General features: G+C 40.4%; 1 protein-coding gene, 1 long non-coding RNA gene and 1 other non-coding gene across 13 annotated transcripts in view; 1 reads left to right on the plus strand and 2 right to left on the minus strand.

The window, feature by feature from the left end:
* The window catches only part of LOC114081644 (solute carrier family 28 member 3), a 113,719-nt gene that overhangs the window by 72,182 nt on the left and 16,880 nt on the right, over positions 1 to 24,657 (plus strand). For 3 of the 11 annotated variants that reach the window (XM_071600513.1, XM_071600514.1, XM_071600512.1), the window contains exons 3-11: positions 741 to 833; positions 9,978 to 10,066; positions 12,046 to 12,137; positions 14,123 to 14,312; positions 16,765 to 16,909; positions 18,274 to 18,387; positions 18,953 to 19,030; positions 22,001 to 22,081; positions 24,289 to 24,369. In XM_071600513.1, coding sequence (XP_071456614.1) covers positions 741 to 833; positions 9,978 to 10,066; positions 12,046 to 12,137; positions 14,123 to 14,312; positions 16,765 to 16,909; positions 18,274 to 18,387; positions 18,953 to 19,030; positions 22,001 to 22,081; positions 24,289 to 24,369 — 963 coding nt within the window. Of the gene's footprint in view, positions 1 to 740; positions 834 to 5,036; positions 5,221 to 6,813; positions 6,962 to 7,903; positions 7,977 to 9,961; positions 10,067 to 12,045; positions 12,138 to 14,122; positions 14,313 to 16,764; positions 16,910 to 18,273; positions 18,388 to 18,952; positions 19,031 to 22,000; positions 22,082 to 24,288; positions 24,370 to 24,657 lie in introns of those variants that run through there. The other 8 variants (XM_071600511.1, XM_071600515.1, XM_071600516.1 and 5 more) reach the window with 6 other exon arrangements.
* On the minus strand, positions 1,072 to 5,499 carry LOC139701553 (uncharacterized). Its single transcript, XR_011704082.1, has 2 exons — positions 5,422 to 5,499; positions 1,072 to 1,970 (listed from the first exon to the last, which is right to left on the minus strand). It is a non-coding gene; the product is annotated as an uncharacterized lncRNA (long non-coding RNA).
* Trnaa-cgc (transfer RNA alanine (anticodon CGC)) lies at positions 20,096 to 20,168 on the minus strand. Its single transcript has one exon. It is a non-coding gene; the product is annotated as a tRNA-Ala (tRNA).

Genomic DNA, 24,657 nt, shown 5'->3' on the forward strand with positions numbered 1-24,657 from the left:
GGGTAGCCCAAAGTTAACAGTTAAAAGTGAGTAAACTAGGTTTAACATAAACAGGATTAATCTTCATAAATGTGTTAGAGGAGACTTCTGATTAATTTGAAAAGTTAAAATGCTAAAATATCAGCTGCTAAAAATAAATTCAAGTATTCTTCTTGAATTCCAAAAAGTAATATATGTTGGTTTATTAAAGGTGTTTTTATAAATGGATACATGAAAAAAGTGTAAGATTGCCTTTTTTCTGGGTCTCCACTAAAAGCAAAGTTACCAAGAATTAAAATTCTAACAATTCCCAGCCATTACTTTAAACCACACAAAACATTAGCATCCCGTAAATCCAACATCTAAGAATAAAACTATTTGGCCTGTGGTTTACCACATCTTATTTCCCTTTGTAAGTCCAAAGCCTGTGTAATGTGGGTGGTAGAGAGTGGAAACCTGCCCCCCTGTCCCCAGTCCAGCTCTGCTCATTAGGACATTATCTGTCCTAAATGAGAACACTTGTCCTTCTTCCTTTTCTTCAACCTGGAACACATAGATCTTTCCTATCAGAACAAAACAAAACAAAAATCACTGTCTGTTTTGAGCCTGATTTAGGCGCAATTTCTTAAATTAAATGCTTCATCTGAACACCAAATATTTCCTCATCTCATCCTTCAGAATTCTTCTAGGTGTCATTTATGGAACCACATTTGTGTTGGAGCTCTGACATTTTATTTTTGTACTCTGTACCTTTTTCTTAGAATGAAGAACTTCTTGAAAACCAGGACATATCCGGAAACAGCTCAATTAGGAGTCGAGTTGTACAAAGCCGGGAACAAGGAAACACCAAACAGGTAGAGCTGGACGGTGGTTGAGGGACTCATCACCATGGTAACAGAGCTGGGGATGCAGCTTAGTCGTGGAATGCTTGCCTAGCATACTTGAGGTCCTGGGTTCTATTCCCAGCAATAAAATTTAGAGAACAAATCCAAGAAAAAAAAAAATCAATGACTGACATCTTGGAACTTAGACTGTTTTTATGGCAAAAAAAAAAAGTCACATTCATGTGTTGAAAGAAAAGTGACCACAACACTCAAAGCAACCAAAAGATCTTTATTGCAGCAATGCAACAAAGAGAAAAGAAAGAAGGAAAGAAGGAGAAAGAGAGAGAGAGAGAGAGAGAGAGAGAGAAGAGAAGAGGAGAGATGAAGAGGGAGAGAGCAAGAGCAAGAGAGAGACAGAGAGTGCGCAAGAAAGACAAAGAGAGCAAGAGAGCAAGAGAGAGGGTGTCCTGGCAGGAGGGAGGTTTTATAGCCCAAATCTAATGGGGCCTCTGGGTCTGCAAGCTGCCTTGTTGGCCAAAGGGGGGGTTATGTGTTCAACCTTGAGGGGGGTTGAATGTTCAGACTTGAAGCAAACAGGTGATAAAGACCAGATAGAGGGGGGTTTGAGTGCGTGGGCTATCTTGCAGCCAACATCTGTTCAGCCTGCCCTGCAGACAATACAGTTCAGCCTGCTCTGCACCCAACATTCCTCCCTTTTTGTTTTTCTAAGTGACATGGGGACGGCGTAAAGTCCTCTGGCTACTTTGTGCTTAAAGGTGGGCGGCGTTGGACCTAGAAGGGGAAGTGGAGGAATGTTCGAGGGACAGGTCTGAGAACACCAGGGCAGCCAGAAATAACACTCAGTGGCTACAGACAACTACTGTGGTAAGGGTAAAGTCCATAAAAGTTCCTTGAAGCCACAAATCCTCGATGGCATCAAACCAGTCCTGGATGGAGGAGATTCTTGGTATCAGCCACTGGTCCTGTAGCAGGGACTCTAGGAAGTATTGGAGGTGGCTTGGTTGAATCCAGTAATGTTAAGGGTGACAGACCGATTGCAGCCAGTGGAAGGGCAATTGCCTTGACCCATAAACTGAGAGTGGGTGGTGTCATCCTGGTGTCATGTCACTTGGATGTAGAAGCGGTATCTGTGGTTTGAGATAAAAACTTGAGAGAGATTAATGATTAGTAAAAGAAGAAGAGGATTGGTGAGAAATTTTGAGTTTGGTGGGAGGGGTGGAAGTCCAGGACTGGACATTTAGAACAAGTGCCTTTTTAAGGTGGGAGACATGGTACCAGGGGGAGTGGCCCAAAAGCTTGGCCACCATTGGGGTAGTAACTATGACTGTATGGGGTCCCATCCATTGAGGTTCCAATGATTGAGAATGCAATTCCTGAAGTAAGACTGAGTCACCCAGTTGAAGAGGGTCCAATTCAGTTGGTGGTTGTGCGGGGATTGAGGCAATGAATGGAACAGGAAGGCACCGGTCTGTATGTTCTCTTAGGAGTTTGCATAGAAGTGTGAGATTAGGCAGGTAGGACACAAGGGGAAGAGGAGTGATTGGAAAGCTTTGGTTGATTAAGAAAAGGCACCCAGAGAGTAGCTCAAAGGAGCTAAGGCCTGAGGGAGCTCTTGGGGCTACCTGAATTCAGGTGAGGGCCAATGGCAGGAGATTGGGCCAGAGGAGCCTGAGTTCAATAGCATGTTTAGTGAGATGATCCTTGAAAATGCCATTAAGCTTCTCAACCTTACCCAAGGATTGGGATTGGTGGGGGATGTGGAGCCTCCAAGTGATGTTGAGACCTTTGGAGACTAGTTGAACAACCTGAGAAGTGAAGGCCAGACTGTTGTCTGACTGGATGGGAGTGGGAAGTTCGAACCTGGGAATGATCTGCTGGATGAGGATGGAGGTGACAGTGTCAGCAATTTCCCTGGATGTAGGGAAGGCATCTATCCAACCTGAAAAAGTATCAACTAATGTAAGTAGGTATCAAAGCTTTTTGTGCCTAGGCACATGAGTGAAGTTGATCTACCAGTCTTTGCCTGGCTAGTGGCTCCTCATCTGAGGTGTGGGGAATTTAGGTTTGATGCTTCCTTGTGGGGATACTGTAGAGCAGACAGAATAAGCAGAGTGGACCTGCTGGAGAGTAGTTCTCATTCCTAGAAAGTGAAAGAGTGGTTGTGAAAACTGGAAAAGGGGGTTAGAGAGGGTTTTAGATGGGCACAGAGTCTCTGGAGCCAGAGGAGTTGGTCATGAGTCGTAGGTCTCCATCTTGGGCATCAGGGCTGGTAGTCTTAAAGGAGTAGTTGATTGACTGACTTGTTGGTGAATTTGTGTATCTGATCTTGCAGGAACTTCTGTAGACAATTTAACATACATGGTCCTATTAGGAGAAGCATAAAGAGGACTAATAGGGGTCCTGTGAGGGGGAGGAGCCAAGGCCATACTTGACTGAACATTCCCCATGGAGCCTGTTGGCTTAGTTGCTGTCTCCTCTTTTCTAGCTGTTCTTGTCCTTTATTACTCCCAGGAATGACTGTGTTTGGGCTTAACTGGTTTTGGTAGGTGTTTAAGATCAAGCTGGTCAAAATTGACTTTGTTTCTATCTATTGTTAAGAGTCAGCCGAGTTCCCATAGGGGTCACTCGTGGGGGAACCTGAGAGCAGCTTCTTAGTTCTGCTAGTGCCATTTGTGCTAGGATGAGTCCAGGTCTTGCTTGACCATGTGGCTTGCCTTGGAAGCATCAGGGATGTCTCCTGTCTCCAATGACCCTCCTATTCACAGCAAATGCACTGATTGGCTTTTCATTCTCCAGTGGTCTCATTAATCTCCCTGCTCAGGAGGTTATGTGGCCCAGAGTTGCCAAGCTCTTTAGAGAAATTCCCTGTTCCCTGGATTCAGACTGATTCAGAGGGCCAGAGCCAAATATTGGTTTTCTTGGCCATTTTAATTTAACTTTAAGTCTTGATCATAAACATCCAGCAAAGTCAGTTTCACCCTAAATTAAGAGTATTCGGCTTTAGCTGAAGTCTGGCCTACTTTGGAGTCATTCTGACATGTAGTAAAATGGGAAGCACAGCCTTATCTCAGGTAAGGCTAAGATTTATAAATCTTAGGTAAAGTGTTCTACTATCGAACTGATCTTTGTTTTTAAATATCATTTTATAAAGTTTATATATGTTGTTGCTTGATGTCACATAATACTAGGTAATACAGTATATTACATTTAAATTGTACCCAGTGTATAGAACTTTATATTAATCTTATTGATAACAGGTCCAGTTATAGAACATTAAATGATATAAATAAATCTCCAATATGTTATTTTTATAAGCCTAAAATAACCATGCAACCTTTTGAAGAACACCAGCTTGATATAATTTTTTTTAAAGCTTCTATCTTAATGACATACCTGGAAAATATGAACACTTTTAATATACAAAGAAGAGTAATAGTACCACAATTATTATTGATGTTTTTATATTAATCAAGTTTAGCTTTTAAAGAAATAACTTATTACAATATTGCAAAATAACAGTTGTTGTTTAACCATAGTTGTATACACAGACCTTCTTCATCACTTGCTTAAACCCTCTTATTTACTTAATAGACTCTCTTATCCAGAAACACATTTTCCTTGTATTAAATCCATACTTAGAACCTTCTAATTTCTCTTTCCTATCTGTTAACTCCTTCTTTATTCACACTTTGAAACAATCCTTGTAAATTTCTGAATTTAGGCAAATTATTCCATTTTAATAAGAGATATTTTGTTATTTGCAGCACACAATTAATCACATCTGTTGACCATTTCATGAAAACATGAACAATGTTTAAGTATATAGAATTATACTGTTGTAGGGACGGACAAGGAAAGGCACCTAAGATAGCACTGAAGATAGAGAAATAGTTTTATTTGGTTGCAGCCAGATTCAGAAGGCACAGCTTCTGTTGTAATCAATTAATCCCCTGAACCCCAAGTTTAGGTTGTTTCAAAATTTTGTACCCAACATGTAAGGGAAGGGGCTCAGAAGTTCACAGTCTGCAGAAGTTCACAAAAAGCAGTGTTTGTGTGTTTGTGTGTGTGTGTGTTCTGGGCAAGTTAACCGACAGACACACCTTTCTCTCCTACCCCGCCCCCCCAGCTGTTATCATGGAGCCCAGTTGGTAACTTCCTTATCTTAGAAATGTAGCCTTCTCTGTGAAGCCCCAGCTCAAGGCCACAGGCCTTGTTTACATATTTTGTGAAAAACTAGTACGGGGGTGTCCAGCGCCTGGAGTGCTGATTTTTCCAGACAGTGGCCAAGTAAAACAGGGCAACAGGAAAATAGGAAGTTTATCTACATTAAACTTTTTTGTAGAGATTCTTTTGCTGAAAGTCCTAACATCAGCCGTGGTGAAGATTTCTGGAGAAGGTCAGTTAAGACTTTTCTGTGGGCCGGGGTAAGGAGGGGAAGACTGGAAGGCAGCTCAGTGGATCTGAGAATGAGGAAGGAGTGATGTAAAAGAATAGGATTTTCCCTAGCAAGGAAAACTTGAGCAGTAGAACAGGTAGAGCAGAGGGGAGGATGGGAGTGAATATCCCAAAAAGCCTGTAAGGGACAATTCTTAGTAACCTGTTTTCAGTGATGACAAAGCAACTTTAAAGGCCATTTTCACCAGATCTCTGATAGGGGTCCAAGGGCTCTCCTCAGTTTGTTTGAGCTTTGGGTTAGCTGGTAAGAGGACCTGGTGGGACCTGGTGTGGGCGCTGACAGAAGAAGAGAGGAGTGAGTGGGTGGAGGGATTCCTTCAGTACCTGCTACCTCAGAAAAGAGGCAATGGTTTGAGGAAAGGCGGTTGTTTAGGTTTTTGATCTAGTGAGTGGAGAGAAGTCAGGTTGTTCAGGTGGGGGAGACAGTGGAGGGGCTGGGGCAGAAGGTTGAGGGTGAGGACCTATTTGAGCTGGGTGATAGGGTGGAAATTCATCAGTAGGGTCAAAAGTAGTGGATGAGTCCAGAGGAGGAGGAGATTGGGGATCAGTGGTTGTGGGTGTTGGTTTGCAAGCTAGAAGAATTTGCAGAGGTCTGCAAGAGGTGCAGAGAGCACAAGCAAGAAGAAAACTTTGATATAGCAGATTTTTACCCATTTTTTCGAATGCTCACAGTAATTGTAGAGACCCCTTAGAATGGAGGGATCCAGGGACCCAAAAGGGGGGGGGGGGTCGTCTGCTTTGGTTGTCTAAGGGATAAGTGGGCCAGGCCTGGGTGCTATATTTGATCAGTTTTTTGGGTTTGATGTCAGGTGTCAAGGAGAGGGTTTTGAGGTTACCCAAGAGACATTGTAGGGGAGAGTCGACTGGCAGAGAGGACACATTACCCATGTCGCAAAGTAGTATAAGGAGGAGGGAAGGGGACGCAAACATAGTATAAGGGAGAAGGAAGGGGACACAAACGTAGTATAAGGGAGAGGGAAGGAGACGCAAAGATAGTGTAAGAGAGAAGGAGGAAACTGGTTTATTGGCAAAAGGGGCGTCCCCGCTAGAGCCAAAAATCAGCAGTGCCTTAGTGGCAGGTTCGAGCTGCAGGGTTTGGTTGTCACCGAATCCTGACAGTCGAAGCTCTCATCCTGGACAGAGCCGGAGCCGTGGGAGACCTTGGCCAAGGCTTTTTGGGACCCCTCCTGGAGAGGCCGGATACTCCCAGGGCCGGAAAGAGGGGAAAGAGAGAGATGGGGAAGAGAGGGGAAGGGGAGGGTAAGGTTTTCTCTTGAAGGTGTGAGGACTAGGATTTTAGGAGAGCCACCGAGACGGTGAAGGTCTGGGTGGACTGTGATGTTCAGTTCTCTGTTATGTGTCCCTGGAGGTTACAGAGTCCTTCAAGGAAGACCTACAAAGCCTATGCTGGTAAACTACCATCTGGGAAGGAAAGGGAATAAGTTTGAACCCAGGAATCTAATCTGCCCTAGGAAGGAGTCCCTGAGGGCCACCGTAGCCTTAAAGGCTGTGGTGGAGTGTTTTCCTCCCGCAGGTGGGCAAAGAGGTTTGCTGGACAATCAACGGTCAAATCCTCCTGACACCACCATTGGGTTTAGGACTCCAGGAAAGGGAAACTCACCACCCGAAGGTCGGTGGTGGATGGAGTTCTGGCGACCAAGAAAATGGGTTCAGGCCATCCGGTGAGTGGCACTTCCGAAGGAAGAGGGACCCAAAAGTGGGTTTTAACCCTCTAACCTGGTTTCAGCACCAAATGAAAGAAAAGTGACCACAACACTCAGAGCAACCAAAAGATCTTTATTGCAGCAGTGCAACAAAGAGAAAAGAAGGAAAGAAGGAGAGAGAGAGAGAGAGAGAGAGAGAGAGAGAGGAGAGGAGAGATGAAGAGGGAGAGAGCAAGAGCAAGAGAGAGACAGAGAGCACGCACAAGAAAGACAAAGAGAGCAAGAGAGAGGGGGGCCTGGCAAGAGGGAGTTTTTATAGCCCAAATCTAATGGGGCCTCTGGGTCTGCAAGCTGCCTTGTTGGCCCAAAGGGGGGTTAAGTGTTCAGCCTTGAGCGGGGTTGAATGTTCAGCCTTGAGGCAAACAGGTGATAAAGGACCAGATAGAGGGGGGTTTGAGTGCATGGGCTATCTTGCAGCCAACATCTGTTCAGCCTGCCCTGCAGACAACACAGTTCAGCCTGCTCTGCACCCAACATGTGTCATCTATATTAAGATTATACTGTCCCTTTTATTAGGTAGCAATGTATCTCACTTAATATATTATAAAAAGTGTTTGTGCCGCTAATTATTCTTCCATAAACAAAAAAAGAAAACTACTTAAGTCCACATAAAAACTTGCACACAGACATTTATAACAGCTTTATTCATAATTGCCAAAACTTGGAAGCAGACGTCCTTCAGTAGGAAAGGATAAATAAATGTGGTACATTGAGACAACAAAATGTTTTTCAGCACAATAAAAAACTATCAAACTATGAAGAGAACTGGAGGGATCTTAAATGCATGTTACTGAGTGAAGGAAGCCAATCTGAAATGGCTACATACTATACCATCCCAAATATAAGGTATTCTAGAAAAGACAAAACTATGGAGAGAGTAAAAAGACTAATGGTTTATAGGAGTTGGGGAGACGAGAAGGATGAATAGGAGCATTTTTAGGGCAACGAAGCGATTCTGCACGAAGCTACCATGGTGAGTATATGTTAGTTGCACAACGCTAAAAGTGCATTTAAATGTAAACTGTGGACTTTGGGTGACAACGATGTGTCAATGCTGCTTCATTAGTTGTAACAATAATATACACTTGAGCCATCTTTCCTGGACACTCAAATGTTATACTCTGGAGGATGTTATAGTCTGGAGGCTGTGTAAAGATATATGGGAAATCTCTGTACTTTCACCTCAGTTTTGCCATGAACCTAAAACTACTCTAAAAAGTCTACTTTTAAAAAAAATTTATTTATCTATTTTACAACTATAATCAGAAAAGTGAAGACTGAGGAATAGCTACTGGATTTGGCAAAGTGGGCCCTGTTTGACTTTGCAGAAGCTGGTCGGTAGAAATATAATCACAGTGGTTCTGCAGTGAACAGGAAGTAGGGAAGTGGTCATGAAAAGTAAAGGCAACCCTTTGCAGTGGCCAGACAGGGAAGGGACAACTCTTTGCAGGTGGGGAAGGTGCAGGGCAGATGCCCCATGATTGTAGGGGTCAAGAGGGTTTTGGTGTTGTGTTTTTAAAAAGATAAAAAAGTATTGAAAAAAGAGAAAAGGATACTAATGCTGGGCTTTGCATAAAGATTAGATAACTTGGGACACTGTCACTGCAAGAAAATAAAAACCATCTGACAATTGTTAGCCAAACTTTGAATATGGGTGAAGCTAGATCTTAGAAGGAAATAAAGAAATAAGAATCATCTCTACCCCTGTTCTTAGCATTTTCAGTTTGGACTCAGCTGGTCCTTCTTCAGGTTTTGTTCTCCCCTTCCTAGTTTCTGGGGTCCATCCCAGAAAATGAGTTAATCTGAATCAGAAGTATAACAGAATTTGGCATTAGAGGACGGAACGGACCTTTTTCTTTCTTTCATTTTAGTCCTGGGGCCTGAACCCAGAGATACTCTACCACTAAGCTGCAACCTCATTTGTTTTTTGTTTTGTTTTTGTTTTTAATTTTGAGACAGGGTTTAAGTTACCCAGGTCTGCCTTGAACTTGTGATCCTGCACTAGCCTCCAAGGTCACTGGGATTATAGGTTTGTATCACCTCGCCCAGCAGAGCTATGTGATCATTGAAGATTCATTCTTTTCAGAAGCATGCTAACAATTTATAATATAAAGTACAGAGAATCAGAGGCCACAGTGGTTATAACACATGACAAAAGCTGAAATTTGACACCCTATCTCTTGGTGCATGTTCAAAACTGTTTCCACATCTGTATACCCCTTACCGCAAGCTTCCATGCTGTTGGTTACAACAGCCAGACCTATCAGATGAGACATTATTGCAGAATGGGAAAGGGGAAAAAACCTTCTGTGCCTTCCTGGGAATAAGATGGTTTGTGGATATTTGGGAGCTGTACCTAGAAAGAGAATCCACGAAAGATGGCTCAAATATATACTGCATTCCACTAATTAAAGCAGGCCTTGCTGGGTAAGGGAAATATTAATATTCCCCTTCAACCCAAATGATAGAAGGATGTTATGTCCCAAGGGAACATTGGTTTGTCATCTCTTGAAGATGCTGAGCTAGGATTCACCTCTGCAGACCAAGCAGTGAGCTTGCCAGAAAAATAAAAGTAGTTTTGGTCTTAGTTCTTTGGAAACTGGAGCTGGTATAGTATAAAGGGAGATTTATGCAGCCTCTGATATTAAACTTCATTTAACTCTTGCCTGAAAACAGAACTGGTGTTGAATAATTACAGTAGAGACAGGAGGAAAAGCAGAAAGATGAGCCTGTTCCCATAAGGAAAGAATGCCAACGGCTCCTCTAGGAGGAAAGCGAGAGATAAGTGTGATCCTGAATTTCTCATAATTATAGGAGGAAAAAATGTCTATGCAGTAGATATTAGGAGCCATATTCTTGCATAACAATTTAAAAAGACCTATTGGAAATTTTTGGTCATAATTCTGAGCAAAGGAGACACAGTCCATAATGCCTAGTATTTTTTTAATTTCATCTCAGCTCTAATGATTTCCAGGGTGAAGAGCTGGTCAACATTGAGCAGGATTCTCTAAGGAAAGAAGAAGGAGAAGACATGGAGGATGACCAGGACACACATCAGAAAGGGTAGAGCGTTTAAACTAGGGAATAATAATGCCTGGGCTCCTATTTGTATAAGTCCCTTTGTTTTATCCCCTTCTAAATTTTAACACTTGTTATGATTTATTAGAAACTGTCACCACTCCCATCTCCACCCACGCAACACCATTTTCAGAAAAATTAATGGAGCTCTAGGAGGATCGATGTAGTCAATTCAGACGGATTGATATTCTGGGAACCCAATATCTAGATTTAAATTCACCCAGGACAGTCTTCTAATTAAAGGTGCAAATTACCAACTAATCGCTCTAGTCCATACAAAAGTAGTTAATTTATCTTCTCAATGTCAATCAATAACAATCAATTTCTCAAAACTCAATCCACTTTAAATCTCAACAAACTGTTGCTCTTACTATGTATCCCAAGGTTCCTACCATAATGTAGGAGAGGCAAGATTATTACCTTTAATTTTGGAACCAGGAAAAAAGCTCAGAGAAGTGACCTACCTAAGGTCAATCAGCCAGAGAAAAACAGAACTAACTTGGAATTTCAGCCTTTGATCCCTAGTCCAAGATTGTCTGGTACTCTTATGATAACACTATAATATTTATCCATTTTGGAAATCCCACATAAATTTGATTTAAAATTCTACATCTCTGAAAGAATATTTTTCCCTATAATGGGAATTAAACCCAGGGGCACTTTACCATGAGCTACATCCCATCCCTTTTAATTGTTTATTTTGAAAAATTGTCTTGCTAAGTTGCTGAGGGTCTCGCTAAATTGCTGAGACGGGTCTCAAAATTATGATCCTCTTGTCTCAGTCTCCTGAGTTGCTGGAATTACAGGGATGTGCCACCTTGCTGGGTTTGAGGAATATGATTTTTATATATAAGAAGGTATCTATAGAATCAGTCAGAATTAGAGTTGGGAGGTCTTGTCACATATAAACCATCAAGAATATTAACCACCAGAAATTGAATTTCATCCTTTATTTTACTTTATGATTTTTTGACCCAGAAGGGGCTGAGAAATTCTCATGGTCAGATATACTCAGGTTTCACTGTGTTATTGGTACTGAAATAACCACCAGGCATTTGGAAATTGTTCAGCCTAGATAAACCAAATAACCTAAGTGTGTTTCTCCAACCACTCTGCTCTGTGGAGTCAGGTTGCTATAATGAACAACACACATCCCCTACAATTAAAAATAAAGTCAACCTACAACAGACAGATGTACCCTATTAAATGTCACTCTCTGTCACTGATACTTTTTTTTAAATACCATATCCACAACTGAGGGTGGATATTATTAGCTTTTCCTAAAATAGATCATGAAAAACATGGTCTTTATTCTACTTTTATTCACCCAAGATCTTCCAGAGCATTTCTAATGCTCAGTACTCATATTCACACACACATCACAATGAGAGTAACATGCAATAATACCCATCATTATGACTGATCTATTCTGATACTTCCTATTCAGAAGGACTCTCATGATTTACCATATTTTACCACATAATCTTCAGATTTTATGTGAAAATTTTTTGCAAAAAAAGTGTGGTACAATTGTTACATGAAGCCTTTAAAAGAAATTGTGCTGCTATTACTTACAAATGATTTATTACTAAGTTGTCTTTGGTACAAGATTAAGTTGCACAGAGTTCTCATGAATATACGTTACTGTGGTGGCGACAATTCTGCAGTGAAATATGGGTTATCTCAGCTTTTAGTTAGTTACTCATCTTCCCTGCTCTATTCCCAGGAACATGTTTTCTACATCTAATTCCTCAGGGTTTGGCACACTTGATTCTGTGAAGATTAATCCAACCCATGGCTGATTTTCGTCTAAAATGAAATAAATTTCCCATTTCTATTTTGTAAGACATATGCCTTGTGAATGTTTGTTGTTTTCTTGCTTGCTTTATAAAGATTAATCTAGCCTTAGCATCATGGTTTATTTCATGTTTACTTCTCTCTGCCTTTTTGCTTTTGTGTTCCAGGTATTTGGAAAGGAAGTACGATACAGTTTATGATTTTTATAAAAAACACAAAACTACTATTCGATACATCATTTGGGGCATTTTACTGACAGGTAAATACCAAAAAGCAATATAAATACCATTGTATACAATAGAATAGGTAATTTATAAAGAATAGAGGTGTATTTAGCTCACAGTTCCAGAGGCTTGAAGTCCAATGTCAAGATGCTAACATTGGCAAGGACCTTCTTTGTGCAGCATAATGTGGCAAAAGGAACCCTAATTTGACACAGAGTATGCATGCTAGCCTGGTTCTCTGTTCTTCTTTTTATAAAACCACTAATGTCACAAGGGGGCCCCACCATCAGACTTCATCTAATCCTAACTATTAACATATGAATTTGGGCATTAAGTTTCCAGTAGTTAACTTTAGGGAAAACATTCAAACTTTAGCACCTACCCTGCTCTGGGGGCTCACAAAGACTTTGTCATTGTGATATGGATTTGGAGAGGTGCACTGGTTAATGCAAATCTGGAAAAACTTGAGTAACTGGCAGGAACAGTGATGGTCACAAAACAAAAACCTACTTGTAGCAGGTGAATACAGGATGTAGAGTCTAGAGCCAACTAGCCCACTCCTCTTGCCTGAAGGCAGAACCAGAATGTCTCCTGCTTTTACTCCCTCCATATCCCATTTTAAAGAACACTCCTGCTGGGGCAGTGGCACACACCAGCAATTCTAGCAAGCAAGATAACAAGGTTAAGCAAGGCTCAAAATAAAAAGTAAAAATGCTGGGGGTATAGCTCAGGAGTAGAGCACCCTGATTTCAATTCCAAGTGCCAATAAATAAATAAATAAGAACACTCTGTCTACAAAATGTAAATGATCCTACTCAAAACTATAGACATTAATCCAAGATTGCTGTACCACCAGTGACACAAGTGTCACTGGTTCTCAGATAGCTGAAACAGGAAACAGCAAAGTTGATAATCTTTTCCTGTAGCAGGTTGTACTTTAGGCTTGGTGACATATTATACATACTATCAAAACAATGCAACTCTGCCATTGTGGTTAAAAAATTAAAAAAAAATAAAAACAGGCAGACAATATTTAAACAAACATAGCTCTGTTTCAATAAAACTTTATGTATAGAGTACAAATACAAGCAAACAATGTATTTGTACTTGCCACCTACAAAACAAGGAGCAGACCAGCAGACTGTAGCTTGCTGACCTTTAAAAACAGGGACCTTATTCTCATCTGAGAATCTGCTTCTTCAAAAGCCTGCTCTAGTCATTGCTCCCACTCTTTTCCTTAGAAATACTGTAGCACTTAGAGATTGTTGGTAGGTTTATTTCCCTACTCAAGCTTAGGCCAATTCTAAGCTGCAAACCTAGAAAACCAATACCTCTCTGTCCAGTGTTGCTTTAATACTTAAACTTTTTCTGATAGTAGCTCACCTACTGAATCTGAATGGGGACGGTGGGAGAGTAAAAAGAGAAAAGCTAAATCGTTGAGCATCAGGATTCAAGAATTAAAGTCTGTAAGAAAATAAATAATACCCTTTCTGTGACCAGAATCAAGTATCTGGGCTGCCTCTCACTGGGTACTAATATTGGAGAGATGAGTGTTGGCAGAAAGAAATCAGGTTTATTCAAGGCCAGCCCTGAGGAAACCAGAAGGCCTAGGTCCTCAAGGTTGTATCTTTCTTGGTTTCTGGGCACCAGGGGGTTTTGAGGGAGGGAAGGAAGCAGTGAGGCTGCAGTCTGGACAGTCCTCTTCATTGAGGGAGTTGGCTAACATCTAGGTAGAGCTTCTCTTTAGCCAAAGGATTAGGGACAAGTAGAAGGGCAAAAGGGAAGAGGAAGCCCCTCCACATTTCCTCCTAGACTTCATGGTACGAATAGTAGGGATTTGTTTTGAAATAAATCAGTTAATAATAACCTCCCCCAGAGGAGCCAGTACCCACGTAAAATTGAGTTCAATTCCAAGTACCACTGGTTCTTGATTAAACCTCCCCTTCGCCAGATCAAGGCTGGAAGCTGGGGCCCAGCTGGCTTCAGTGATGGTCATAGTCTGTGTTTGCCTCCTGGACAGGTTACCTGGCTTTGGTGATTGCAGCCTGTGTTCTGAATTTTCAGAGAGCGCTTCCTCTTTTTGGGATCACCGTGGCTGCCATCTTCTTCGTTGTCTGGGATCACTTGATGGCCAAATATGAACATCGAATTGATGAGATCATATCCCCAGGCAAAATGCTGCTGAACAGCCACTGGTTCTGGCTGAAGTGGTAAATGCAATTGCTTCTCTTATTGCAATTAAGAGAGATATTATTTTTTTCCAACAGAATTCCAAAAATTTGTTCTAAAATTGCTTCCTCATTTATGGGATATTGAAGCTAGAAACAAACCTTGGGAGCAATCCATTATGATGCCTTCATTTTACAAATAGGAAATCAAGGCCTAGATGAGATGATGACTCATTTGAAATGTGTTCAAGCATCCCTACAATCAGTAGCCTTAATTTCAAGTTATACTGAATGATAAAATGTGGTCCAAAAAAACATTAATTTAATAACCTTCCAAGTACTGCATTAGAGAGACACCTACATATCAAAAAGTGGTTAAGAGTATAAGATAGCACAGGTTTTACTCATTGCACCAATAGTGTTAGGTCTTCCTAGCACTTTTCAATAGCATGGCCTCAGGGTCAATTAGTAGGATCTGTCCTGGCATGGGTCAGGGAACAGCAACATGAAATCTAATCTCAGTACCTGTTTAAAGACTTTATTCATAAATACAAAATGAAAAATATAGGTTTTTGTTTGTTTTGTTTTGTTTTGTTTGCAGTATTGGGAATCAACCAAGTCTAGTACATAATAGGCATGTACTCTTTCACTGAGCTACACCCCTGGCCAACACCATTTTCTTATGCAAGTTATTTTTTTGGGGGGGTGGTGTATGTTTGTTTGCTTGTTTGCTTTTGTGGCACTAGAGATGGAACCCACGGCTTTGTACACACTGAGCTATGGCCCTAGCCCCACAAGTTATACATATTCCTAATACAACTTATTTATCTTATTTACAAAATATATTCAATCATGATTTTTTTTTTAGTTCCTCTATGGTTGAACATTTATTTTATTTACAATTTTTTGCTTTTTACCTTTTTTTTTTTTTTTTTTTTTTTTTTTTTTGCAGTACTGGGGATTGAACCCAGGGGATGCTCTGGTGCTCTTCCACAGAGTTCCATCTACAGCCCATTTAATTTTTTAATATTTTGATAATAGCTCACCTACTGAATCTACCAGAGTAGATTGCCAAGTAGTTGCCAAGCCTTAATGATCAAACTTGTGATCCTTCTGCCTCAGCCTCTGAGTCACTGGGATTATAGGCATGCACTACTACATCCAGAAATTTTTTGCTACTGTAAATGTTATGATAAGCGTAAACCTTTCTTTTTTAATCTATTTTTTGTCTAACCAACATATTAAAATCATGACCCACAGATTGTAACCAAAATACAACAATTTTTTCATCCATCATTCTTTCCATTTTATTCAATGGGAACTATCTATCCCATATTTTGTAATGCCAAAACCTCACGCCCCTTCTGCCCACTCTTAGTTAATAATCCAATGGTTACAGAAGTATTTTTTTAATATTTATTCTTTAGTTGTAGTTGGACACAATACCTTTTTTTTCTTTACTTATTTTTATGTGGTTCTGAGGATTGAACCCAGGGCCTTGCACATACGAGGCGAGCGCTCTACTGCTGAGCCACAATCCCAACCCCAGAAGTATTTTTAATATGAAGCTGTCCCAGCCCATACAATAATGAAAACTAGGAACGCAGCCAAGATTCTATCTTACCATCCCAGATTTGGCTTGTGTTTCTCTTTTCTCCTTGTTTTCTGCTTCTCTACCAACCTCAAATCTAGGGATCAGGCCAGGACAGTTCCAACTCAGGGAGGTGGCTTCCTGCCACCTCCTTGGAGGAAGGGCCTTATGAATTGCCAAAGCCCACTCTCCTCTAGGACGCACTTCCTTCAGTGACCACTATAGGCTTTTCCTTCAACTTTTCTTTAGAGGATCTCCTCTCCTTCCAGGTGGCCCTACTGGGTTGTTCCCAGGACCTCTCTCTCCATAGAGACCCCCCAAGGATTCTAACAAGAAACTTCATACATCCTTGGCCTAATAAATCAGGATTGTGCAGTCCCAACATAGCAAACAGCCTTTCTGGTTCTGCCATCAAAGCAGTGAATCAGCCTTGTCATGCCCATTAGACTCCCCAGGGAGTCAGAACCCAGCCTAACATCCAATTTAGCTCTGTTGAGCCCCCCCCCCCCCCCCGCCAGCTGCAGAGGACACCTTTCAAATTCTCCATTAGAGGGACAAAGCTAACATCTTACCTATCCCCAAAGACAAGGTAGAGAGAATCCAGATAGCTATCTTAAAGAAATAGCCAGACCTTCCTCTCCAAATGTCCTTTCTTCTCTCTGATCCCTTTGTGTATCTGTGAGCTGGTAAAGGGCCTGAGTTGCAGAATGAGGGGGACACATTGTTTAATTTATGGGTTATTTGCCATTTTTAGCCACAACCAAAAAGAGTCTGTTACAATATGTGAAAGTGTAGCTTCCTGGTGCCGGGGTATGTTACTTTTGTCTGCATTTTTAAATTTGTCAGTTTAAGCCTCAAGTTAGCACTACAAATGATCCCAATGCCTCCCTTTTGTTTGCTTAGGGTGATTTGGAGTTTATTGATCCTAGCGATCATCTTCTGGCTGATCTTCGACACCGCCAAATTGGGCCAACAGCAGCTGGTGTCCTTTGGTGGACTCATAATGTACATTATCCTGTTGTTTATATTTTCCAAGTACCCAACCAGAGTAAGTATGAAATTGGTTGGACTTTTTGTTTTGTTTTGTTTTCCCTACCCAGGTGAAAAATATGATCAAAATAATGATCATAAAAGAATTTAACTATTCAATATTTTTCTTAATTTTCTGTAATTTAAGTGGTTAAGTTGCCCCTCTTCTAGAAATTTCAAAGTACTGTCTATTACTATCTCATTCCATTCTCAGTAATTTCCAGTTACACAACCAGTGGGACATTCTCTCCTTGTCAAATCCTATTTCTACTCATGTACACCCTGCCTCTATCCAACATACATACGGAGAAAATCACATTCATTTTGATCTCAGTTTTCCAAGACTACAAATTACTTAATAGTTTGCACTTGATCCTGCACTTAATCAAATTCTATTTGCAATTCAGGCTTTCTACTCCAAAAAAAAAAAAATTGTCCTTATACTGTTTTTCCCCCAATTGAATCCAATCCTCATCCTTGTCTGTCAGCCTGTAACTCATGAAATGGGCAAGAATTCTGAGACGGGCTGGGGATGTGGCTCAAGCGGTAGCACGCTCGCCTGACATGTGTGCGGCCCGGGTTCGATCCTCAGCACCACATACAAACAAAGATGTTGTGTCCGCCGAAAATCAAAAAATAAATATTAAAAAAAAAAAAAGAATTCTGAGACCTAGAAGCTCTCACATATGAATCATGATGGCAAGCCCTGGAAGAATTTTCTGACTAAAAGATTGATCCGAGGAAAAAGCATTAATCTCAGGCCAAGTTCACCTGATATGATCCAAATCACTTGCCCTGTTTGGGTAAGCATCTCCACTGACTGGGCCTTTGCTCCCATAGATCTTTTCAGACCTCATTTCCCCACCAAAAAATGAAAACAGATGATTGCCATTTCTCCTGCACATCCTACATCTGCATTACAGGTCATTGGTTCATTTTATAGCGAAATAAGAGCCCCTCAATAGGGTAGAATTTCATTTAATTCACTTATAAAATTGTCAGATCAACAAGCCTCAGACATACTGAGAAATCATGTTCTGCCTTTCAATTTTCCAGGCAGGAGAAGTAATTATATTTGTCTAATACTTACAGTAAGACTAGAACAGCCAGGTCCTTCCTCCTTTAATGACACTTCTTAGACTACTCTTTGTGTCTAAGTTACTTATCAGAACTTAGTGGTTACTCACCAGCACTAAAGACTTGAAACCCAGGTTTAAGGAGAGGAAATGCAATCTTAAGCTTTTGAAGCTATGTTTCTATCAAAAGACCCTCTGCTCATGGCTCCTCAGGCCTCCCAAAGAAGAAATCAGTGATTCTTTTGATGTTTATGCTAAAGTCAGCATTAACTTTCTAATAAGATAATATCTCTGTCATTCTGCATAGGTTTACTGGAGACTTGTCTTTTGGGGAATTGGGTTACAATTTCTTCTTGGACTGTTAATTCTAAGGACTAATCCTGGATTTATTGCTTTCAATTGGTTGGGCACACAAGTTCAGGTAAGTGTTTCAAAAGAATACTTTACATTTAAGATGCTTTTAACATTTGGATGTAATCATTGAGGCATCTCAGAAATAGGTTTATAAGTCTGTAATATTTGACCCAGATTTTAATTCCATAGTGTGAATCAGACAAATACCTGTTTGTGTGGAATACATTAATCTGTCTAGTTAATTATGATTACTGCTGTCCTTACCTATATTCTCTACTGCATCCATCCCCTATCCCTGTTCCCCCCTCACCTTGCCCATAGGGATGTCACCCTTATAAGCTGGTTTCTAAACAGAGAAATGAGCTTCCTTTGCATCCAGTGGTAACAAGTGGCACCTGTGTACTATCTCTGGCTTGCTAGAGCAAATTACCACACTCAGCTTATTCTTTAGCATCCTAGAGTCAGACTTAATGTCAGACATGACAGAAAATCTTTATGCAGACATAATTTAAAAATACAGCTCTATGCCATTCATTGGACATGGTTCTCATCCTCTGCAGAGCCTAGTGCTACGATGGCTTGTAACGACCATTTCAGTGGTTTTAATGATCTCTTTTTCTTTCTCAAATCAGATTTTTCTGGGTTACACTGATGCTGGTGCTAAATTTGTCTTTGGTGAAAAATACACAGACCACTTCTTTGCATTTAAGGTAAATCCAAACTTTTTCCATGCAATCCCTCTCTTGTCAGTAGCTTCTCAATCTTTGTAGATGTTCTATCTGAACAATCTGACCAAACACCAGGTATATAATTGCTGGGCTTGTTTTAGGTATGCAACACATCACCAGCCTTTTGCATTTGCAGTGTTATCTGAAGTCAGAGGATTGCACACATTTCACCAGGTTACTTCTGTATAGCATTAAGGGAAATATCCAGAGGAAGTCACAAATATCCAAATGTTGGGAGTTGGGGGGTGGTCTTGGCTGAGGTATTTATGAAGAATCCTATGGGGTGATAGTATCTTGAACTTCAGATTCAGGAGAAAGAAATCTATGCAATCAGCAATGAGTGGGCATATGGCCCCCAATGGCTTCCAGGTAACAGCTCTGCACTCTGCACTCCTCAGTCCCAGGCAGTTTGGGACAGCTGCTCAAGCACATTAACCCATGTTCTTCCAGAGCCATCCCCAGGCTTCACCTTTTTCATCTTTCCTCCGGTACAACCTTTATTGAACCAATCTTGATGGATTGGCATTCTGCTAATCAACAGAGAGGCAACCTGGCCTCTGCCTAGGCACAGTCAATTCCCTCTTGGGGTTCCCACAAGCATCAGAAAATTCACCCTCTTCTGGCAAGTCCCTGCAAATATTGAGTCAGAAAGTTATATTTGGGCTTTTCTTCAGCTTTCTCTCTTGTGGTGTTAATGTTCATACATTTTCTCCCTTAGAGATTCCAAATTTTACTCTAAATTACTCCATTCAGCTAGGCAAATTTTTATGCTAGATCTTTTTTTTTTTTTGGTACCAAGTATTGAACTCAGGGGCACTTAACCACTTAACCACTAAGATACATCTCCAGCCCTTTTCATTTTTATTTTGAAATAGGGTCTCACTAGTTGCTTAAGGCCTTAATAAGTTGCTGAGGCTGGCTTTGAAATTGCCATCTTCTTGACTCAGCCTCCTGAGTAGCTGGGATTACAGGTGTATGCCACTGCACCCCACACTGGATTTTTAAAATATACTTTTAATTTTTATTTATTTTATTTATTAATTTTTTTGGTGGTGCTGGGGATTGAACCCAGGGCCTTGTGCATGCGAGGCAAGCACTCTACCAACTGAGCTATATCCCCAGCCCTACTTCTAATTTTTATTGACACATAATAATTGTCCATATTCATGGGGTGTGACATTTTAATACATGTATAAATGTACAATGATCAGATCAAGGTCTGAATCTTTTCTAAAGCTGCTGACCTGATGCTTTGGTGTTGAGATAACTAAGCCTTATCTGAGAAGGGTCAAGCATTTATAGAGTGAGATACAAAGATGCTTATATGGTGAAATGAATTGAGAATTGGAAAAAGAATAAAACCACAGGAAGGAGTAACTTGCTATACAGATAATAAGCGTGCTTCAGACCTTGTCTGTTCCTCTCTTGCCCCAGGGCAGTGGCCTTTCTGCTTTCCTGCCAACTCAGAATCCCTGGATGAGCCCCTTTAACTCCTTCAGGCTTTCAGGAAAGTTCTGCCTACCCATTAAAACTAATAAGAGGCTCATAGTGAGCTCTGATACTGGCATAAAATGTATTTTAGTATATATTATTAATAGATTTTTCTAAATTAGATCTTGTACAAATTGTCCTTGGTCATTCTGTGTCTCTGGTAGCAGATCACCTGGCCATTTAGCTGGGGGAATAGTGGGGAATTGTTGAGGTGGAGTGGGGCTGAGTAGAGACCTGGCCCACAGCTGTGTGTGGTCTATGTAGGTGGAAACTGCTCCCTGTAGAAACACAGGCTGCAGGTTCCAAAAGAGCAACAGAGAAATAGGATCTAGCCAGTTACATCCTTCTTTAACACAGGACTAACCTGGTCTTCAAAATGTCACCACTTTAGTGATTCAAAAATCTATAGGTAAAATAATTTTTATTTCTAAATCTAAAAGAATTAATGCATACTCCATGGGAGGCACTGTGTGTAAGTATCAACCATGAATTATCTGAACCGCACAGCTGCTACAAATAAGGATCTGAAGTGCCTCACGATTCATCTTGACCCAGGTTACTCTGCTAATTAGGGATGAAGCTCATGTCTTTTTAATATCAGGACAATGAGAATATTTGCCAGTGGCCTTCAGTTTGTGGCTCTAGCTATCAAAATTCCCCCCAAAATTGTATATTTTCTCTAAGAAAACCTCATCATAGAAGGGGGTAGGTCGGAGCTGAGGTTGTGGCTCAGTGGTAGAGTGCTCGCCTGGCGTGCATGAGGCACTGGATTTGATCCTCAGCCCCACATAAAAATAAAATAAAGATATTGTGTCCACCTAAAACTAAAAAAAGTAAAATAGAAAAAGAAGGGGAGAGGTCACATTTTCTATGAAATATACTGTTTAGCCTTCTTTCTTCTGTTATAACAAAATACCTGAAACTGGATAATTTATAAAGAATTAAGGTTTATTTAGAGTACAAATTTAAGGTGGGGGCAGTCTAATTCCAACAAGCTGGCATTGATCAGGACCTTCTTGGTCCTCATAACATGGCAGAAGGCATCAGATGGTGAGCCAGGGCAAGTGAACTCTCTCAGATCTCTTTTCTCTTCTAATAAAGCCACTACTGCCACTATGGGGGCCCCACCTTCACGCCCTCATCTAATCCTAATTATTTCCCAAAAACCCCACCTCCAAGTGCCATTAACATATGAATCTGGGTATTAAGTTTCCAACACCTGAACTTTCAGGGGACATAGTCAAATCAATTTGACACTCAAGCCTATCTAGAAGAAATTAGAATAAGGGACTTAGAGAGGGAAGCTGCCTGGTAAAAAGGGTTGTCAGTTCAAGAGGCATTTCCAGCATTGTTATGGTGTCTCTGATGGAGAGAGGAGGCAGAGAGGGGACCTAATAGTAAACCTGCAATATTATTGGGGTCACCACTGACCCATAAATAACTCTGTTCCCCCATCCCCAGGTCTTGCCAATTGTGATTTTCTTCAGCACTGTGATGTCCATGTTATACTACATGGGATTGATGCAGTGGATCATCAGAAAGGTACTGGGATTGGGACATACAAGGTGACAGGTGCAGAGTTGATTATTTCAGGTACAAAGTCTTAAATGCCTTTTATCCAGGCATTTCCAAAGTGCCTTTCTCTTCCTACAAATATTCACCTCCATCACCAAAGTTATTACATTGAAATGCCAAATCCTGCACGTGCCCCAAAGAGGAATTTTATCTCAGGGTCTTCTAATAGGGCTTTGATTTACAATCCACTGGATAACTCCATGAAACCATAGCAGTTACGTCTTTAACCAAGCAATTGAGGTCAAATACTTGCCACGGGGAAGTGGTGTTGATCTCTCCTCACAGTTACCTACACTAGGCCTCATACATACTGACAACTTGTCTTTAGAAAGTTACCAAAGTAGGTATGCCTCATCTTAGAGTTGCTAGAGAAATTAAAGCAGGAAAGTGAAGTGTTTTTCACTCTGGTGGTGGGGGAGTTTTATAAGCACACATTTTTTTTTTTTTTTTAAAGAAGAGTTAACCTCATTCGTGCTGCTCCAGCAATTGAGTTCTACTCTCATGTCAGATCAGAAAACTAGATATTTGTAAGCTAGTTTGGATGCATATGGAAGCAGACCAGTGCACACAGGCCTTGAGGGACAACCACAGCCTTCCTTTGATTCCTGTAAATAAATCAAAATATATAACCAGAAAGAGAAAAGATAGGAGAAAGAGAGAAAGAAAGAATAAGAATACCAGCAGAATTTGCAATCACAGTGAGCTCCAGTACTGATAATTTCCTGATTATTGGTTTATATATTCAGAATTACTGCATTCACATTTAGAATCCAAATTTTTAAAATTCTGGTAATAATATTATTTGATGATAATATGTATCTGCTTAGAATCTTTGGAAAATGCATAGGACTAATTGCCTTTTTAAAAAGAAAAAAAAAAGGATAGGGATGCAGCTCAATGGTAGAAGCCCTGCTTAACATCACAAGGCCATGAGTTCAATCACCAGAACCAAAATAAAGCAATTTTTAAAAATAAGAAAGTATATAGAGCTTGTATGAAATAATCTCACAGAAAAAGAGAGAGAAAGCCTTAAAAACAAATACAAATATGTTAAAAAATGATCATAAGAGTCTTTGTTGTATCATAAATGCATGTAGATAATGTTATATATAACTGTCAATGAAGTTATACATCATTTTACATCTTGCTTTTCCAACCACTATTCAATGTAGCCATTTTCCCATGCTAATAAATAATATCAAAAAGTAAATGTTTTTAAAAAAAGAATTACCGTACTCATATAGCTAAGTGGAAAGAAAGGAAATAGAATTCAATAGGAAGTCAGCATCCTGAGATAGGTATCATGGTCACTGGTTGAAAGGTTTATTAGTCACCTTTCCATTACTATGATAAATATCTGAGATAATCAACTTCTATAGAAGAAAGGTATATTTAGACTCACAGTTTTGGAAGTTTTGGTCCATGATTGATTTGCCTTGCTGCTTTGGGGCAGGGAATGCCTGCTCACCTGATGACCAGAATGTGAAAAGGGAAAGGAATTGACTGAGATTCCACAATATCTCCCAGTGGCAGTGACCTAAGATCTCCCGCCAGGCATGGCCTTTTACAGTTTTCACCACCAGTTGATAGTGATACAGTCTGGAGACTAAGCCTTTAACACATGGGGCTTTGGGGGACTTTTCAGATTCAAATTATCACAAAAGGCCAGTACAAACAGTAGATCCATAAACCACGTTCACTGTTTAATCTCACTGTTTAATAGTTGACAAAACCACTTTCTATGACAAAACAACTACTCTGTACTTTGGTTTCCTCTTCTGTAAAATGGGCATAATATATAGGACATACTTCAAAGAGTAAAGATTCAATGTGTTGCACAGGTCAAGGGCTTACAACAGTGCCTGGAATGCAGAAAAGCCTACCATAAGTGTTAACAATTATCACTTATTACTTTTATAAAGCATATCTGTAGAAATCATTTGTCTAATGTTCAAAAGTCTATACAATTACTCAGACTTACCACCCTTACAGGAGGATTTGATCAGCCTGCTCTATGGGCTAGATGGTTTATACATACATTTATCACCATCACCAACCTGCCCATGATTATTGAAGGCCTCAATATTTTACTCCAGTTCAAAGACTTTACCCCACTTTGAATTTTGTTATATACACACAGTTCATCACTGACTTTGTCCCTTTCTTCCTTTTAGGTTGGATGGATAATGCTTGTTACTATGGGGTCATCTCCTATTGAGTCTCTAGTTGCTGCTGGCAATATATTTGTTGGACAAGTAAGTTGCAATACCAAGAAAGCAAGCAATACAAGACATCTACTAAATGGATAGTCTCTTTCTGAAACACAGAATAGGAAAATACCATGGTATTGTCATTTCTTTTAGTGTGGAGAAAAAGATGTAATAAGGAACCCTTAATTTTGGCAATGTCCAGATTCCAGAAAGAAAGAAAGAAAGATACCTCCGAAGTGTTTAGATACACTGGTATGGAATTGGGTTCCTGTAAGTTGTGCAGAAAACAAAAGTCGAGGTATTTTATTAAAGCATAGGGCTTCTCATATACAA

Source organism: Marmota flaviventris, chromosome 13 (assembly GCF_047511675.1).
Source record: "Marmota flaviventris isolate mMarFla1 chromosome 13, mMarFla1.hap1, whole genome shotgun sequence".
Taxonomy (NCBI): Eukaryota; Metazoa; Chordata; class Mammalia; order Rodentia; family Sciuridae; genus Marmota; species Marmota flaviventris.